Genomic DNA, 18,795 nt, shown 5'->3' with positions numbered 1-18,795 from the left:
TATTTTGTACGAATAATTGTGTTTCCCAGATAAAGAAAATCCTAACAATGCCATGGTCGCCCACTTCTCTTGTGGCATACGAACGAACACCTGCAAAATGAAAACATTTGTATTCTTTTTGTATACAGTGCCAATTAACAAATATAAGCATGCCAACACACTAAACTAAGGTGGTGAACATGATAAACACACCCGCTAAACATCAGCAGGTCGTTACCGGCATCGTCATCGCGAGCTTGTTAGCTTGCCGACATTAGCATTGACCTCGATTCAATTAAACGTATCGAATTAAAATACGCATGCCACAAATCAGTCACAGGCTTCGAAGGATCTATGTTTCAAAGGACCAAGCGAAAGACACAAACATGCCAGAAAACACGTAAAAGTTCAAGCGCGAGGGAGAGCACTAGTTCTAGACGTTAAAAGGTTTAAATGGCGCGTTTCTAGACACGTCTTCCGACGTACACGGAGGTGCAAGGATAGATTAAAACAGTCGCAGCTTCTCAACAGCTCAGAGTAGGCGATCAAAGAGAATTGCAGGCTGAATGGCAGACAGACAAACAGGGTCAATCATTAGGTTGTTCATCATTGAGCCTTATTGGATGAGGAGTGACAGAGACACCTGCGATCAATCAATCCTTATGTAATCTTCTCCTGCAAACCTCATGAGGCATCAGTCGTTACAACCCTGCCTTCCTGAGTCTCCACCCACTCGCGCTCACACAGCCATAGAAAAGCACAGCCCTACACCACACCCTCCCACTGAAATGCCAGTTGCTCCCTGGATGTTGACCTTAATTCCCTCTCTGCTAAATTATTCTCTTTCATCACAAACAAATGAGCTCACGTCCACGTTTCAATATTTGCGTCACGATCAATAAAGTGCAGGGAGAAAAGAAAACGAGAGAAAAAAAAAAGAGGTTGTCACAAGAGAGATGATGATCTTCTCAAACTCCGGTATCCATGTTCAAAATCATAAAGCAAGACTATCCATGCCCACCTACCTCTACGCCAAAGCCTACCTGATCTTCAAGGTCCCCTGATTTTTTTTTTTTATTATTTTTTTTTGCAGCTTTGGGGATTCCCTACAGAGCTCTCTTTGCCCTCCCTGTGACCCACACTCAGACTTGCCCTGGCAGATCAATGGAACAGCATGAGGTTAGGTTTTTAATTGAGCTGTCCTGAAGGGCGGGAGATGCTTTAATGAGGCCAGGTCCTGTTTTCATCGTGACCTTTGAGGCTCTGCCCTACAGGTGTCCATCCTCTAACTTAAAAGAGATGTAAGGGCTTGTAGGGTTGCCCCAGAGGCGTCAGACGCTTGACATTTTCTCCTGAATATCATATGTACACTAGATACTTTTATGGAGCAGTTACACAGGATCTGATGTAGCCCACCTATTACTGGCGCTATCCTCTTGCAAGGTGAACATTATATGTTGTGATCACATTAATTATGTACAGTACATGAAGTAAGTACCAGTGCTGGTATCTATACCCTGACTTTGATACTGGTTCCTGACTCATATTTTGAGAAAATCTGTTTGAAGAAAAAAAAAAGAAAAAAAGATTACTTTACTTACGGCACAAAACTAGTTTTCATGCAGTTTATACAGAGAGACCTGCAGACTATTGGTAGATTCTGCAATTTCAACATGGATCCTAAATGCCTCTCATGCAAGTTACTGGTATCAAAGTAGTACCAAGTGACACTGCATTTTTTTTGATACACGATGGCATTAAATAAATTCGGTCTCCGTGATAAAAGTGTCAAAGTTCGGTACCCAGCTCTAATATGACGTGTTCATCATTCACGCCAAACACTGTTTCAGGCGCACACAGTGTTAGAAAAGCTACGTGTATACATATTCAATTCAATTTTATTTATATAGCACCACATCACAACCGTATGTCAATAATATTTCACATGAGAGCAGTGTGAAGCATGTAAATCAGTCAAATCTTTTGTTTGTTCATCGCACAATTTAGAAGGTCAAGTACTCGGGTAATGCAAAACAAAAGAAGGTTTCCGAAGATGAAACATATTCCCAGAGCGAGAGAGAGAGACTCAGGCAGCAGGTGTTCCAAGAGTTGCAATCTCCTTAAAGCTGTTCCCAATTAAACACTGGCCTCCAATATGGTATGTCGAGTTATGGCTCACTTGTTGGCAAACGGTTGCCTAATTACACATTACGCGTAGTTACACCACAAACATGGGGCAGAATTAGCCTTCATTTGCATTCAATGTTTCAGGCAACCTGACAAATGTTAATTACAATACGTTTACTTTTCCCATCTCTTTGGGTTCACTCTCTCCTGAGGTAAGAATGTATTATTTATTTAGCTGCTGGAGGCTCCACTTTTCCGACTGTCCTTTGGTACCGGGCAGGTTGCACACATTCTCATCAGATGATTTTTGTTAAGAGTCTACGGTTAAGTAGGCGATAGATGTGGAACCATACAGTAAATGTAAAATCAAAACAAGGGCTGAAAGTGTCTCAATCTCAAATGATTTCGTAGTTTGAGCTACACCTCTGAGGCCGCGAAATTTTAGAGCTTCTCAGGACGAGTTCATCCAAAACTAGCACGAGACGGCTGCAGCGGCTGCTCTGCGGCCCTGCCCGCGAAGGCCACATGAAGCCGTTTCAGCAGAAGTTCACACTCGGTTCCAAACATCTGTGTTTAAACCGGAGGAGCACAAGTTGAAGATCTGGCTTGGCGCAGTGAAGCGAGACGGGGGCTGCTACTTCAACAGATGGGTTGCTCACGAGAAGAAAATCTGTCAGCTGGATGGAGGCGTAACCTCCATCGATAAGACGGGTTGAGGCTGTTGAGCGAGTTGAATATGTCCACCAGACGGTACTCACCTGCTCTGGCTGTCGTGTTGTCAGATGGAGCTTCAGCTTCGCTGGCTTCTTGGCTTTGTTGGCTGGCAACTGAAGACGGATGACACACTGCGGTCTCTCATACTGGTCTAAATAAAGCCGTGCTCATAACAGCTTTTAAGTTTTCTTTGTTTGGTTGATATGGGCTTGTATTACTTGACGATAAAGATTATGAAATTAAAGGTCCAGTGTGTAAGATTAGGTTGGATCTATTGGTAGAGGTACAGTGTTTAAAATTGTGGTTACATCTTTATACAATAACCTAAAACGAAGTATTGTGGTTTTTTTTTTTATTACCAGAGAAAGGAGCCCTTCCTATCTATATATGGAGCGAGTGTAGCCCAGAACAGTTGCTCGGTAGGGAATGCCTAAAAAAAAAAAAAAAAAAAAAAAAAAAAAAAAAAATCTCTCCCGTATATGACATTTTAGTTTTCCTCGTGCAATTTTTCTTTTCTATTTCTGTTGGATTCAAGTTTTTGTAAATGAAAATGTCTAATCTTGATTATGCCAGAAAAAACTAGAACATTGACAATCTGACTCAAAAAAATGTGGCTTTTGCATCAATTAATAGGTAGCGTGTAGGTAAATTTCACAATCAATGAAATGTTGTGATTTTTTTTAAAAGGGTACTTCTGTCCCCATTAAAAAAAATGAATTTTAACATTGTACACCAGGGAGTGTAATTTGTTGTATTGCATACATAGTTTGAGTTAATAATTATGTATATTTCAAAACTGAATTTGAATCCTTTTGACATCCCCCAGTCCATTAATACTGTAATAAATCTGTTAGCAATTTCAACAGTTAAAACGACCATAGCTTTGAATGGTAAATCAAATTGTGAGGACATGGAAAAACCATTTCAATCAATCATTTTGGAACACAAACAGGTAAAACATACAACGGTCAGCCACAACATGAAACCCACCTGCCATATATTCTTTAGGAAGCCTTAATGTCGTGAGAACAGCACTGACCCGCCGAGGGATGGACCGAAGATGTCCTGCGGTATCGGGACGAGGCCTCCACGGATCGGACTTGATTTTCCAACACATCCCACAGAAGCCTGGTCGGATCTTGTGCTTTGGCGATTGTGGAGGCCGAGTCAACATATCCAAGTCAACGTCATGTTCCTCAAGCCACTCCTGAATGCATTATCCTGCCGAGAGAAAACACCGTTGCCGTGAAGGGGGTGTATGTGGTCTGCAGGAATGTTCAGGTAGGTGTGAAGGTCAATGTCCACATGGATGCCCAGCGGAACATTGTCCAGAGCGTCACGCGTCCCTCGCTGGCTTGCCTCCTTGTCGTTGTGCATCCTGCTGCCATCTCTTCCTAAGACAAACGACACACGAGCACCCGGCTGGGCGACATGATGTAAAAGAAAATGTGACTGATCAGACCAGGCCGCCCTTCTTCTGCTGCTCCATGCTTCACTTCCGACGCTCCATTGTAGTCACTCTTGGCAGCGGACACGGGTAAACATGAGCACCGTGACCGGCAGCGAGCTGAAATGCCTCGTGTGTTCAGACAACTTTCACATCATAGTCGGCGTTAAGCTTTTCAATGGTTTGTGCAAAGGAACTCCTCCTGTCCATTTTCCTGCTTCCAACAAAACAACATAATGACTGTTTACTTGCTGCCTAATAGATCCCACCCATTGGCAGGTGCCATTGTAACGAGATACTCATTGATACTCACTTCACCTGTCCGTGGTTTTAACGTTGTGGCTAGTGGGTGTATTCTTTGTCTCATTATAGTTTAAATGAGTCTCGTGTCTCTTGGTGCTGAAATGGTAGAAACTCAGAATTTTAACCAACACAGGCTGCTAACAGGTCTTATGTAAAGTTTGGGGTGTAGAATAAAGGCGTACTCCAAGCATCACAAGCATAGAGTCAAATGTGAGGTCCAACTGCAAAAAATAAAATAAAAGGAGAACTCATTAGAGTCCATTATTTAAGCAGACATGTTCGTGCCTCCATATTTGTATATTCTGAATTGCTTGCGAGTCTAACTGTTTGTACAGAAAGCTTTCATTCATTATAACCAGACCTCAGTTTCACTTTATGTTGACACATTTATTACACTTTCAAAATAATCCTGTACTGCAGTGTCTTTTTTATTACAGATTATTCCAAATAAAAAAATACTTAGTTGTTGACCACAAAGATTTACCAACATCATCGTTTTCTCTTGTGTTTGCCTGAAATGGGCTTTCAGATCCAGTCTGTTGCCTTGTTCCACAAAAACAACATGTTCACAGGCAGCGTAGTGAAAGCAGCACGACAGCAGCCGCTGATTCCTCAGTCCTCCAATAGTGGGTTCAGTTCCAGCACTGCAAGGTGCTCAGACATCCTTTGGCAGTTCTCACAGCCCAATACACAAATCAATACAGTTAAGCCCATACCTGAAAATTTAATTGGAGCCTAAACATATAGAAACATAGAAAGGTCTCTCTTCCGTCCATTGCTTGAGAGACTGATGACTGAAAAAAAAAAAATACAGCTTAAACGCAACTGGTGGAGACGACCTGTGTTCAACAGTTGTGTTTAAGCTGTATTTTTTTTTTTACAGCTGAAAAAAAAAAAATAGGCTAAAAGAAGAAAAAAAAAATTGGCACTGCAGCTAGCCAGCTCCCTTCTTGTTTGATAACTTTGAAAAATACTTGTGACAGAACGTAGGGGAGATCATGTGGGCAATCCTGTCCAACATGTTCTACGTCCTTGGTTCTTCTAACGAGGGACCACGGAGCTGACTAAATACTTCTTGAGCAGCATTTACTTTTATCTTGAGAAGTTGTGTGCATTTTGATAGCTATCATTATTGTCCGTGCGAGACAAGATCCATCAAATTGGTTCATTATGTTTATGTATGTATGTTTGTACAATTTTATTGGCGTGTTCAGAAGTCCATGTCTTGGAAGATGTTTTGTCCCATTTCAATATAAGCCTCTTTCTCCTGTGCAGACATCTGCTCGACTAACTCTGGCCTCTGGCTCACCTCTCTGTACGAGAACTGACGACCTCCCACCATCACCATTGGCTCATCCCCCACCTCCTCGAACTCGTCATCGTCCTCTTCCTCGTCCTCCCGATGCTGAACAGCTGCGGCAGGGGGGGGGACCGCGGAAGAGTCGTCATCCGATTCGCTGGTGTCGCTCTCCGAGTCGCTGGCCTTAGCCGTGGCGGAGACGAGGCCCCTGGCAGCAGCACTCGCTCCACCTCCACCTGCTCCAGCTGCAACTCCCCTCTTCTCATGGATGAGCAGAGCACGCATCACCTCCTCATTTTCATCGACCTGACCAATTCCGTGAGCTGCTGTTCCGTCCTGGGCTCCGGGTGCGACGTCTCCACCTGCGGAAACAAAACGAGTATTTATGAAAATAAGAAGCGTACACGCTTCTGGAATCCTTCCTCTCCCCACGAGCTTAAAAGGTTTAATCTGCTTTTGAGCATTTTTAACCACTCTGAGTTCTATTCATTCCTTGGTGTCTGACTGACGACGTGGTATGGTTGGCGCATTCTATCTCAACTAGGACCTATTAGTGGAGATGTCCCGAGCCAAACTCGAGTATCGGCATCGGGACCAATCTTGTCACACAAGGCTAAAAGATATTGAGAATAATCAGATCCTTTCTGAGCTGGACTCTACAGCGTTTTGTCAACTCAAGCCTGCTTGATTTGCAGCACCGCACCACTGAAAAATTAGAATGAACATAGAAGTGAGGAAGACTGAGTTCAGATAATGATCTGGTAAAATAATGATGGTTGATTTTACACCTTGGTCGAGGGGAAACCGCGGTGCAGCATAAAAACTGAGACTCCCTTCCTTCCGAGAACTACTGGCAGCAATGATCACAACCGTCAAAGTGTTTATTCCTCAAGTTCTTTAAAAAAAAAAGGGGACATGCAAGCTTCAGGGCAGGCGAACAGAAAAACAACTACCACAATGGAAAGTCATAATGAACCTTGAATAACCCACTCAAACAAAAGATTAGAGAGAAGACAAATCTCTCATCTAAAAAGGAGAACAGATTAAACAAACTTGCCGTCCATCCCTTGAGATCCCACAGCTGATAAACAGCATCTACTTTGAACGGCATTTATTTTACGCAAACTTGACCTAAATTTGGTTGATCTTTTTTTCCCCCACAATCTCTTAATTTCTGTAGGTAAGCACCGGGAACTAATTCATGTATCAGGAGATATATCTCCTAATCTAGATTTTGCAATAATAAAAGATGACCATGCATTTCCTTCCCTTCACCTACTGCATCAAAACACATTTCCGACCAGTGTAGAGCAGATAGCATGCTTTCAAAATGCACTAATGTGCGAGTCGACCATTGATTTTAAAACGGACATTTCAAGCTTTTACTCATTCCGCCTGCTAAATTTAAGCTAACGTTAGCAGAATGCTGTTTTGCACGCCAATTTTATTTCTAAAACATTGAAATCATTAACAACTCATTTTTGCATTATTTAAATATGATGTGTATATGTAATGACTGTTCACTTTAATCAACAAAATCAGTTGTTTTTTTTCCACCAGGTGGTAGTACAGTTGAACAGCCTCACGCACCACCGGAGGGGGGGGGGGGGTACACAGACCACAGTTTGCCCAAGCTGATTGCATCACTTCAACTTCAAGGGTCACATTTCCCCTTTTACTTACATTATTATTGGGAATATTAGTTGATGAGCTTAATGGCTTTAATAAGGCTCTTCTATATTTGGATAATGTAGCTCATGAAAAACAAGGCATTTCAAACGTAGCGGTTTACAGCTGTTATTTCACCGAGAGAGATGGATATGCAAATCAACAGTTAAGTAGGAGTGGATCTGAATAAAACCATGTAACATTTAAATGTCATGTCTGTGTCCGAGCTCCAAAGGGCAACAAAATCATTAGAGAGATACACAGACATACCTCAGAGACGGGTCATTCAGAAGGCACGACTCATTTAATATCCACAAGAATGGATTTTATCGTGGCCTTGCTCAGCCGTGCACTAATCAAGTCTCTGATTATTTCAATAAAGCAATTATGGTTCAGAGGAGTCTGGCCAGGTCTGATTGCCACATGCCCTTGGGTGGAGAAACAATGTCAGCATCATAGTGGTTGAAGAACCACTGACAGAGGGAGATAACCTGGGTTGACCTGTAATATCCTGTTTCAGCTACAAAGAGAGCAGGGATTGAAATTAAAGGTCAGAGAAGAGCAGCAAAAGGTGTGTGTGGTCTGAATTGTTGCATTTTGCAATCCATTTCATCCCGATCTTGGGATTTTCTAAAATAGCACGCGCGCGCACACACACACACACACACACACACACACAGTAGAGCTGCCATGCAAGGAGGAAGCAACACTATTTATGATTAGTGACAGTTAAAGCAGCAACTCAAATTCTATGTGGAAATTAACATGTTCTGACTCACAGAGTAAGAGAATTTGAGATTATGGCAGAGTATATGCTTGAAATGGAAAGACAACAGCAAAACATGTGGCTGTACACATGGCCTACTTTACATCTTTTGCGTCTGGATGGATTTTGGAGCCGATTTGGGAATTTCTCTTCATTAGGTCAAAATGTCTATATATATATTTTTTGTATTATTACATTTTACATAAATAATTCAACCATAAGCTCATGCATTTGTCTCTAATTCTATTAAGGCTCAGCAAGATTAATATATGGCAGAGGCTTGGGAGACATCAGACTTAATTCAGTTTAGTTATTTTCTTTCTTTGCAACAGCCAAGTTTGGATTAAAAGAGCTTCAGACCACAGAATGAAGGAAAGGGCATAAACAAACACGCAAACAGGAAAGAGGCAATATTTTAAAGGGCTTTCACACCAGAAACACACATGCACATTGCTTCTGTGAGTTACAGCAAAACATGCTAAAGAATATATTTTCTGCACACAACAAAGTGAGCACAGGTCCATTCATTCAAGTCATTATTGGAGCAGATGTAACTCCTGTATTCAGCAAGACAATTGCAGCCAAGGTGGTCGTACAAGTATGGGAAGCTATGCATTATAAATATTCCCACATAAAGAGCGCAGTGTAAGGAACACATCACTTACGGTTCTTGAGGATGTCAGGCTCGTTGTAAGCTCCCTGCACGGTGCTCTGCGTCAACCAAACGGGCCTTTCCTTTGGTGCCTTGCCCTCACTGGCCTGCTTCTGCTGCTCATCCTGCTCCTCCATACTGATGACCACATTCTGGGTGTAGAGGTCAGCGTAGGATGATCCTCTGTTAGACCAGGCTTCACGGTGTGGGCCGCCTGCGTTTGCTGCTGCAGCGCGTTCGCGGCTAGAGAAAAAAAATGTCAGCAAATGTCTTTTAAAAACAGCTGAATTAATGTCTAAACCTGAAACCGTTGCATTGTGGCACAAACAGACAATAAGGTAAGCCAAAAATCACTGCTGTCAATTTGCTGCTAGCAGGGGTGAACTCCCATTGGTTGCGAGAGAAGCCGGCTCAGGATGTGACTCGGGAGGATCAACGTGCAGCTGAATGGCGAATTGCCGGGATACGTATTAGAAACTAACCTCTGTTTGAGAGCGGGGATCTCACAAGGCTCAGGCTCCAGCAGGTCATGGGATAAGTTGACGTCTTCGGTCTCTCGTAGCAACACATAGATGGGCTCAATCTGCTCATTGAAGCGTGCCACCTGCGTCCTGGCATCGGGACAGACGGACTCATCTTCTTCCACCTCCGTCTGGCAGAAGGTACAGCGAAATGTACCTGCGGGTAAAGAATGAACTTGGAGCAAAGCGGATAGCTTGTAGTCACGATCTATGCACGTGCCTATTAGACACAGTGTTGCCTCGGCGGTTACGCTAAAGCTTCCTTTTCAAAAATCACTGACAGCAATAGGTAGTCGATACTGTGGTGCGTTTTCTTTTGCAGCTGGTCAATCCCTGTACATACACAAGATGGTCCGGTGGTTTCTCACGTCACTTCCTAAAATGAAAACACAGTATACAGGCAAATCCATAAGCGACAATTCATAAAAGTGGTCTGCATGCAACTTTGTCGAAACAAAGTGAAGTTTTGCTAAGATGCTATAATTTTGAAGTATTGTTTTCTGTTGGTGGGGCCATGATGTGCAGTGCAAGCTTCGCTGGGAAGGATGGAAACGAAATCGCCCAATATACGGTCAGGCACGTCACACTGTGTCCCTGTGTCTCGGTCAGACAAAAGCATGAAAATATACTCCGCTTTACATTCAACTTTGTTTACTTTTGTTTACATTTTGTGGCATAAACCCAGATAAAAGGTTAGGGTACCCTACCGTATGCTTGAGCCGTGACTTTTCATCTTAGAAACAATGCAACCGCCGAGAGGGAAACATAAATTGGGGAACAACAATCTAGGCATTTGCTTCAAAAGGTAACTGCAAACGGTTATTCCGCTGTGATGATTGCTTCCTGGGGATAATCTAATAAACATTGAACTATATTTGCGAGGGTCTATTTGCGAGGGCTTCGGTACACTGCAGGCACTTCACACTAATCACTTGCTTCCTACCAGTCAGAGAAGGACACTTTTGACCATCTGCTTCTTTGGCTGACTTCAGTTTCAATAATGGGAACTGTTCCAGCATTAGCACAGACCCCATGTCTGCTTTGCATTCATGTGGGTATGAGGAAGAGAGAAAAATAAAGTGTTTGTGGGGGAAAGATGTAAGAGTGAATGACAGAGGAAACTACGTCTATGCTCCATGCCGCTGAATACAATCAAAACGCTCGAGGATGAAACGAAACAACTTGAATACGGTTCCAACGTTTCCTCAAGATTAATCCAAAGAAAAGGAACTTTTAGCTATAACTATCCAACACTTGTGATTAATAGTCAAAGGAGTGTTCAACTTGGATTTTGATCAAACTTAGATAGTTATTTTCACATTATTTATATAATTGGTCAGTTAAAAATAACTCATTAGGGACAGCACCATTTTACTGACGTTGCTTATGAAAAAACGTAGCTATCCTCTATTTGTGCTTCATGCACATGTAGTATCATCAAAGCTCATTATTGCAAACTGTTGCAACTGTTTGACAAATTAAAGAATGTTAATATTATAAAAAAAAATTTTTTAGCTTAATCGATTCATTGATTGACAGAAAACAAATCACCAACTTTTTTGATAATCGATAAATTGTTTTGTTATTTCTTAAATGAAAAAAAAATGCTAAAATTGCAGCTCTTTAAATGTGAATATTTTATGATCCTTTATTATAATGAACTGAATATCTCTTTGATTGCAAACATTTTAGGCTGCACATTGCACTTTTGGGAACACTGGTCAACCTTTCTCATAATGTTCTGATATTTTTTAAAGACTAAACAGTTAACATACAAGTCAAGAAAATAATTTACAGATTAATTGATACATTGATTAATTGAAACATGAAAACATGTATTATTTGCACCCCTCGTGGCGTGACATTAGTCTACTCTTAAGTATTGATGTAGGGCAAACCTTCCCAGTCACATTTGGTTCAATGTTAAATAAGATAATTTTTGAGTTCCCATAAAACAAAGAAATAATGTTTGAGTAAATCAACTGATTTAAGAGGTGACGGTAAAAGAAAATGAGGTTTTGTACCGAGCTGCAAAACATGTTGCCAAAAGGTGAGGGACCAACATGTCACGTAGAATGAGTAAAAAAAAATTCAGGTGTGACGACGTTCACATAACACAACGTGAAAATTAAGAGCTGCAGGGTTTTGGCTTCCCTTTGCGGGTCAGAATGAGCTGGAAGACCAGCAATGTCATTTTCCATCCCCAGGAGGTCACGCTGAGTGTTGCTGGCCCTGCAGAAACAACCGGTCCATCAGACTACCGCGTGAGAAATCCAGGTATTCATTTTGTCAGCCTGTGTCGGGGTGCAGAGTTACTGCCTTCACAGCAAGAACTGATATCAGTTGCGATATGTTGTAAAAGGAGACAAATGCAGGGTAATTGGCAAGATGGTTGTAAATGTGTCACCGCGAAGATGCTGACAGTTCTACAGTGGCAACAGAAAGCTGGAAAGGTGATATCTTTCCAGCATAAAATTATACAGGTTATTAAATGGAGAGTTACTGTACATTTGTACTGTCCGTTCTATTCTTCTCTGTAGCGGTACATGGTCTGAAAATGCATTCGTAAGCAATGTGTAGCCTTGCATGCCCCAACAATTCAATAGTTTCTCTAATTGCATTTTGACTTCTTTCTTGCTGAGAGACACTGAAAACTACTATTGTAAACAATAGCTAGAGCTATTGCAGACTGTGTTTACACTGCATGGCTGTACTGCATCGGGTTATCACATATATCAATTTCATAATATGTTTCTCTGCAGCTAAAGCAAAGCAAGGGTTTTGATTTAGTTATTTACAGTATATTTGAGCTTCTGTGACAGAAACTTCAGCTCAACCTGCCAGCGGACAAGGGGAAAAAAAAACCCGGAATAGTTGAAAAATATATGGCCAGCTCCACTGCAAAGGACATTACGCAAATGAATTCAAAGCATTTTGATTCAGTAATAGAGATCTATAGTGGATTCATAATCATTGAGATGATGGCAGAACACAACCCTTTTCCAAGGAGCTCAACCATTTACTACATTCATTCACCCAATGAAAACAGATGTAAATAAAAAACTATTTGTTAAAAAGTAAATTAGATCATATTTTGATTGCTTGTGTAGCACAACCTGTCTGTGTAGCCTAGCAACAGTACTGGATGACCGGCAATCAGCCTTCAGATTGGCAGACAGCACTAACATGGTGGCTCATACTCTGACAGACAGTTCATGAATAAACACTGATGACAGAGGGCGCTTTCCTTAAAGAATAGAACATGCAAAATCCTGTTTATAAGCACAATATTCTTCTGTAGCATCATTATTTTGATATAGAATAGAACTTTACATTTTTAAAGCATTTTTTTTTTTGCTCTTTAGTGAAACTGATAGGACAGAAAATGAAATTAAATAATATGCTGTACTCTCAGACCAGGCAGTGATCAATATAACATGCGTTATGTTAAAACGCCATGTTTTATACAGATCATTTTGACATCTTACAGTCTTTTCCTGCTTAACTGTGAATTCTCTACATTCTTTGGGCAATTGGGGGATTTGAATTAGCTTGATTCACAATAAACGGTGTATAGAATTACAACCTCCTCTTGCTCAGTGCTTTCAGCACTGAATGTACCTTTAGGAACGTATCTGTCAGGCATTAAAAATGAATCTTTTCTTTATTCAAACAGCATGAATATCACATGTACAGTATCTACCTGCTGAAGTTGTGAATGATTAAACAGTAGCTTTGGGGGATTTTACAACACCAGCTTGATTCATATTCACTGTAGCGAGCACTGGGGTTTCAAGTGAGGTGGTCATGCTGAGGTGATTTCAATTAACGAATGATTTAAAAAATTGAGGTGTGATTACTTTGTAGTTACCAAAGTTCATCTTCACTTTAAATACTGCATTTCTCCACCCATCCTACTGCAATGACTGATACTTTGTGGTTGTTTTTTATTTTTACTCTCACACACACACACACACACACACACACACACACACACACACACACACACACACACACACACACACACTTAATGGGTGTCTAAGTATGTCAGGGACAAGATTGTAGACCTTCCCAAGGCTGGAATGGGCTACAAGACCATCGGCAAGCAGCTCGGTGAGAAGGAGACAACTGTTGGTGCGATTATTCGGAAATGGAAGAAACACAAAATGACCATCAATCGCCCTCGGTCTGGGGCTCCACGCAAGATCTCGCCTCGTGGGGTATCGGTGATCATGAGAAAGGTGAGGGATCAGCCCAGAACTACACGGGAGGAACTTGTTAAATGACCTCAAGACAGCTGGGACCACAGTCACCCAGAAAACCATTGGTAACACACGATGCCCTAATGGATTAAAATCCTGCAGCGCCCGCAAGGTCTCCCTGCTCAAGAAGGCACATGTACAGGCCCGTCTGAAGTTTGCCAATGAACATCTGAATGATTCTGAGAAGGCTTGGGAGAAGGTGATGTGGTCAGATGAGACCAAAATCAAGTTCTTTGGCATCAACTCGACGTGTTTGGAGAAAGAGAAATGCTGACCACAACCCCAAGAACACCGTCACCACCGTCAAGCATGGAGGTGGAAACATTATGCTTTGTGGGGTGTTTCTCTGCTAAGGGGACAGGACGACTTCACCGCATCAAGGGGAGGATGGACGGGGCCATGTACCGTGAAATATTGGGCAACAACCTCCTTCCCTGGACACTGAAAATGGGTCGCGGACGGGTCTTCCAGCACGACAATGACCCAAAACATACGGCCAAGGCAATAAAGGAGCGGCTCAAGAAGAAGCACATTCAGGTCATGGAGTGGCCGAGCCGGTCTCCGGACCTTAATCCCGTAGAAAATCTGTGGAGGGAGCTGAAGCTTTGAGTTGCCAAGCGACAGCCTCGAAACCTTCAGGATTTGGAGAGGATCTGCAAAGAGGAGCGGACCAGGTTCAAACCTGGTGACTAACTACAAGAAACGTCTGACCTCTGTGCTTGCCAACAACAGTTTCTCCACCAAGTACTGAGTCATGTTTTGCTAGGGGATCAAATACTTATTTCACACAATCAAATGCAAATCAATTTATAACTTTTATATGATGTGATTTTCTGGATTTTTTTTTTATTTATTTATTTATTTTTTTTTAATATTCTGTCTCACTGTTAAAATAAACCTACCATTACAATTATAGACCGTTCATTTCTTTGTCAGTGGGCAAACTTACAAAATCAGCAAGGGGTCAAATAATTATTTCCTTCACTGTATATAAAGACAGAGATAGAGGAAAAAAGAGTGATGCAATACTTTAGGTAAACCTGATAAAATGCAGCAAAATAACAAATATGGGCATGATTTTAACTAAGCCTCTTTTCATCTATTAACACACTCAGCAAACCTGCCTATATGACTGAATGTCTCAGGATCTCAGTCCGTCAACATCCGTCATATTTTCACTTGTCATTGTTACGTTTTTACACCTTTGCTAAAATATTTCTTGGTAGGCAGAAGAGACCAATGGCCTGAGCGCCATTTGTCCAATCCTCCTGTGATGAGAAGGCCTAATTCATTTATAGGAAAATAGACATTTTCTAATGCTGTAATGTGAAAAGAACTCATCTGTTTAATTGCTACATGAAAGAATGAAATGGCATATGTACTGACACAATGTCATCACTGCACAAGTCGTAATCGCTCACCAAAATGTGCAAATAGCATAATAAAATGATTATTTATCACTACCTTTTAAAGTGATATTTATTACCCGGGAGTAAAAATGTGAACAGTGAGCAGATGTGTCACATTTACACAGAATTGTTTTAAGTGGTTGTTAAGTAACTCTGTTCTTTACCCGATGCTTAAATGACTCAAATACTGTGACTGTAGGCCTGGATTCGCTGACTTAACTTCAAAGGTAATTTCCCCAACTCATAAACAGACCAAACAAAGACTTGAGATAAACAGGATTAAATGAGGAGTTGAACATAAATAGAATATCAAACTTTAGTACTTTTTGTTATCTATTAGAAAATACAATACTGCACTGCTAATTATCATGTGCAAAATATGAATTACAATTGATTACTTGATTATTTATATTTGGATAATACATCAAAAACGTGTATTTCTTTGTTAGTACACGTGTTGAAGATTCTAGCTGAAGGTTGAATAGCCTTAAAACATTTGGTAGCTTTAATTCAGTGAATCGGTAAAAACACCACGGAACAGTGCATAAATGTGTAGGGTTCATGATTCAACCTCATCATTTACCGAGGTCATGCCAGAGAGCAGTATTAATAGACATTTAAAGTGAGCTTCCCACGCACTTTTATATGGCAGGTTGTTAATGTGCAGAAAATGTGTGCCTGTCAGCTTTCGCTGAGCCACTTACATATCATTAGCATCAACCAAGGTTTCAATTAGCATCCATCTAGTGCTAATATCAGAAACAGAAATGTTCTTTCTCTCTAAAAACACAAATACAGTGGGCTTGAGAACTGTGAAAGATGACCGCATCGCTACAACGTGGCGTACACGCATAGAGAGATTGAAGATAAAACTAAACAATTTTGAATTGCTGGTTCACAAAGGTAAATATTTTTCATTTTCTGAATAAACTACAACTTCAGAAATACACCAGTATAAAATGAGCTGAAGAAAACGGGGTACATTTCATAAAAGTCCAACAACAACAACATTAAGTACTGCATGTTGACGGACAAGTAAGCTGATGGAGACATGGCCAACCTTTTATTCCAACAGCTGTAATCTCTTTCTTAATAGGAACATGGTGTATTAGTGAATCTACTTGAGTATGTGGTTTCACTGCCATCTAGAGGTCAACTGCCCAGCACACCATAAGAGAGAGAAACCCCTAAGAATATATATAATTGTTAAATAAAACAAAAACATATTTCAAACACAATGGCCTTCATTTAGAAGAGACACATCTGTTGCTATAAATTATTTGCATATTTTAAATGTTCCACTCTACCTTAATTATTTTCCAATTAACACATTCTGAAGTTGAGCACATTCCTCTGTGATTTGGATCAATCGCTGGTATCATATATTTAATTAACTGGCAGACTCAGGTTTGTAATTACAGCAATAAACTCCTTTGTAGGAGCTGTGTGCAGTTTTTTTTTCTAAATTGAAAAGTTGTAAGAAAGTACTGAGATGGAACAGTGTAAAACTAAATCACCAAAAACATTCATAGTCACAGGTCTTACTGTAGAGAGCATCTCTGCAGACTACATTTCATTACAAATATGTGACACCTTTGGGAAGGTACCTTCAATCTATATACCATAAAGTAAATACTAGGACTGTGACCAAATAAAAATAAATACAAATAATAATAATAATATATAATCAGTCAAATTTGATTTGTCTGTTTAATATGAAACTTTGTTCATACATTCTTTTCTTTTTTCCACATACACTTCTTGGCAAAAAAAAAAAAAGACGTGACAGTGACGGAGAGATAAAAGCCAGACTCAACAGCTGATGCAGAGTGTGTGAGTACAGCAGAGTGAAGATTTGTGTGTGGAAGTTGTTAATCAACAGAAACAGTTTCAAAACACATCAGGGGAGGGAATAACCGTTATCAAACTGCTCTTTACTGAAGAGCCACATTATCGACGCAGCAGATTCGATTTATCGACTTTTAGGGGGAGCTCTAATAAATACTAAACTAAAGTTTCTACAAAACTGCCAGAATACTTTATCAAGACTAACACTCCTATCATGTTAAAGAGCTGCAGGTAGTTTGTGCTTGAAGTTTACCTGTCACGGGCTCAAAAAGCTGGTTGGCCTCCAGATCGGTGAAGGTGGAGAAGCAGCATGGACATCTAAAGGAGGCACGGTTGGTTGAGTCTCTCTCGTCTGTCTCAATACGCCGCCGCATGTGATCCAATTTGTACTTGACCACGTTGACCAGTACCCTGAAAAAAAAATTAGACCGAGTGTTAATGTCTCCATCAGCTGAACTGCTGCGTGAAAAACAAAAATGAAAAAAAAAAAGAAAACATAAAACCTGTAGTTGATGAAGTAGTAGTTGTGGCGTGTCGTCTTTCCATCGGGGGCCGTCTCCACCCTCATGCGGCACTTGACAAACTTATCTGCTTTCAGGGTATTGAGTACCGAGCGCAGCTGTTTACGGTCAAACTTGAGCAGCTCCAGCATGTCCTCCTCTCTCACACAGGGGTTGCGAATCAGCACATCCAAGGCCAGGGCATGTTCCACGCCATAAAAACCCCGTACGACCTGCTTGGCCAAGCGCTTCAGTGCTGCAGGGACCTCGGTCAGTAACTCTGGTTCAATCATCTTTGGCTGTGGAGAGAAACGAGACCTCTGGAAGACCTGCGGTATTAGCAGACAGGAGGATGAGGGAAGTGGGACTCAGGAAGACTGTCAAAGGAGTTGTTCAATTAAAAAAAAAAAAAAAAAAAAAAAATAGCACCTCAATCACTGATGTCAGATATAGGACCGTGTCAAATTCAGAGGACAATATATTGAGCCACATTAATACCACATGCTGAAAATATGAAAGAGAGAGGAGCAAAATATTTGTAATCACGTTTCATCCCCGTTTGCTTGATTCTTTTTTTTTTTTCTCATTTGGGGTTTTCTTGGATGCATTATACCTCCGTTAAATTGGTGAACCACTTTTAAATGAACAGATGTTCACAGCTGCTTTATGCCACCATATTCAAAGTGGCGCCTAATACCGACAAACCAGACACCGACTGAGAAAAAAAGTGACAACTTCGTTTAGCTTAGCTTTAGTTAGCTCATTCAGACAAAGACGAAGAAGAGACTGCAGTAACTAATAGTCAGGATACTCCAGTAACGCTGCAGGCGCTCAAGCAGCAAGGGCTGAACTCACGGTGTTTATATCAGCTTGAAGAAGTCACTTTATGTTCACTAAATTTGCAGGCGACGTGAAGTTCGTTTGCAGACACCCGGTAGCCGGTTCACACATCTTACCCGATACTCTTTCCGTCCCACCGAAAAACCTCGAGCAGCCGCTTCCCTAAGTCATTTCAGAGTAACGCTATCCGCTCTGCTTTTGTCTCAGACAAACACCGCTCAACGTCACTTGGACGCATTTAAAACTTCAGACTCCTCAAACCGCTGCGTTTAGCTAACACGCTTTCACCACTTATTTTGAGAAGACAACCCCGGAAATAAAAAAAATAAAAAAAGCTTCCCTTTAAGTTCCAATTGGTTAAACTGTGAAAGCTGACACTTAACAGCCAATGAAAGTGAAGGTTTTTTAATCGACGTGAATTTGAACGAATGGCGTTGCTTCTTGTTAGATGTCGGGGAT

At 41.1% G+C, this 18,795-nt stretch overlaps 1 protein-coding gene across 3 annotated transcripts; it reads right to left on the bottom strand.

The window, feature by feature from the left end:
• Positions 1-4,977: 4,977 nt before the first annotated feature.
• Positions 4,978-18,631, bottom strand: gtf2e1 (general transcription factor IIE, polypeptide 1, alpha). 3 transcript variants are annotated; one of them, XM_069154712.1, is made up of 6 exons: positions 18,453-18,631; positions 17,500-17,825; positions 17,250-17,407; positions 9,439-9,634; positions 8,970-9,199; positions 4,978-6,232 (listed from the first exon to the last, which is right to left on the bottom strand). In XM_069154712.1, the coding sequence occupies exons 2-6, from the start codon at positions 17,787-17,789 to the stop codon at positions 5,781-5,783; spliced, it is 1,326 nt and encodes a 441-aa protein (XP_069010813.1). In that variant the 5' UTR covers positions 17,790-17,825; positions 18,453-18,631; the 3' UTR covers positions 4,978-5,780. The 3 variants fall into 3 exon arrangements, with proteins under 3 accessions (XP_069010813.1, XP_069010812.1, XP_069010815.1); XM_069154711.1 differs by having other exon boundaries at positions 17,500-17,795; XM_069154714.1 differs by lacking the exon at positions 18,453-18,631 and adding an exon at positions 18,352-18,414.
• Positions 18,632-18,795: the final 164 nt, after the last annotated feature.

This window comes from Embiotoca jacksoni, unplaced genomic scaffold (genome assembly GCF_022577435.1).
Source record: "Embiotoca jacksoni isolate LCO1_2020_lvr unplaced genomic scaffold, fEmbJac1.0.p SCAF_2, whole genome shotgun sequence".
Lineage (NCBI taxonomy): Eukaryota > Metazoa > Chordata > Actinopteri > Embiotocidae > Embiotoca > Embiotoca jacksoni.
The sequence above is the reverse complement of the archived record's forward strand: the minus strand, read 5'-3'. Positions and strand labels throughout refer to the sequence as shown.

Coding starts and splice junctions, on each gene's coding strand:
- gtf2e1 (XM_069154712.1), bottom strand. CDS start 17,789: ATGATTGAACCAGAGTTACTGACCGAGGTCCCTGCAGCACTGAAGCGC. Junction 9,635..17,249: donor GCTTTTTGAGCCCGTGACAG/GTAAACTTCAAG, acceptor CTTTACCCGCAG/GTACATTTCGCTGTACCTTC. Junction 6,233..8,969: donor GCCTGACATCCTCAAGAACC/GTAAGTGATGTG, acceptor TTGTTTCCGCAG/GTGGAGACGTCGCACCCGGA.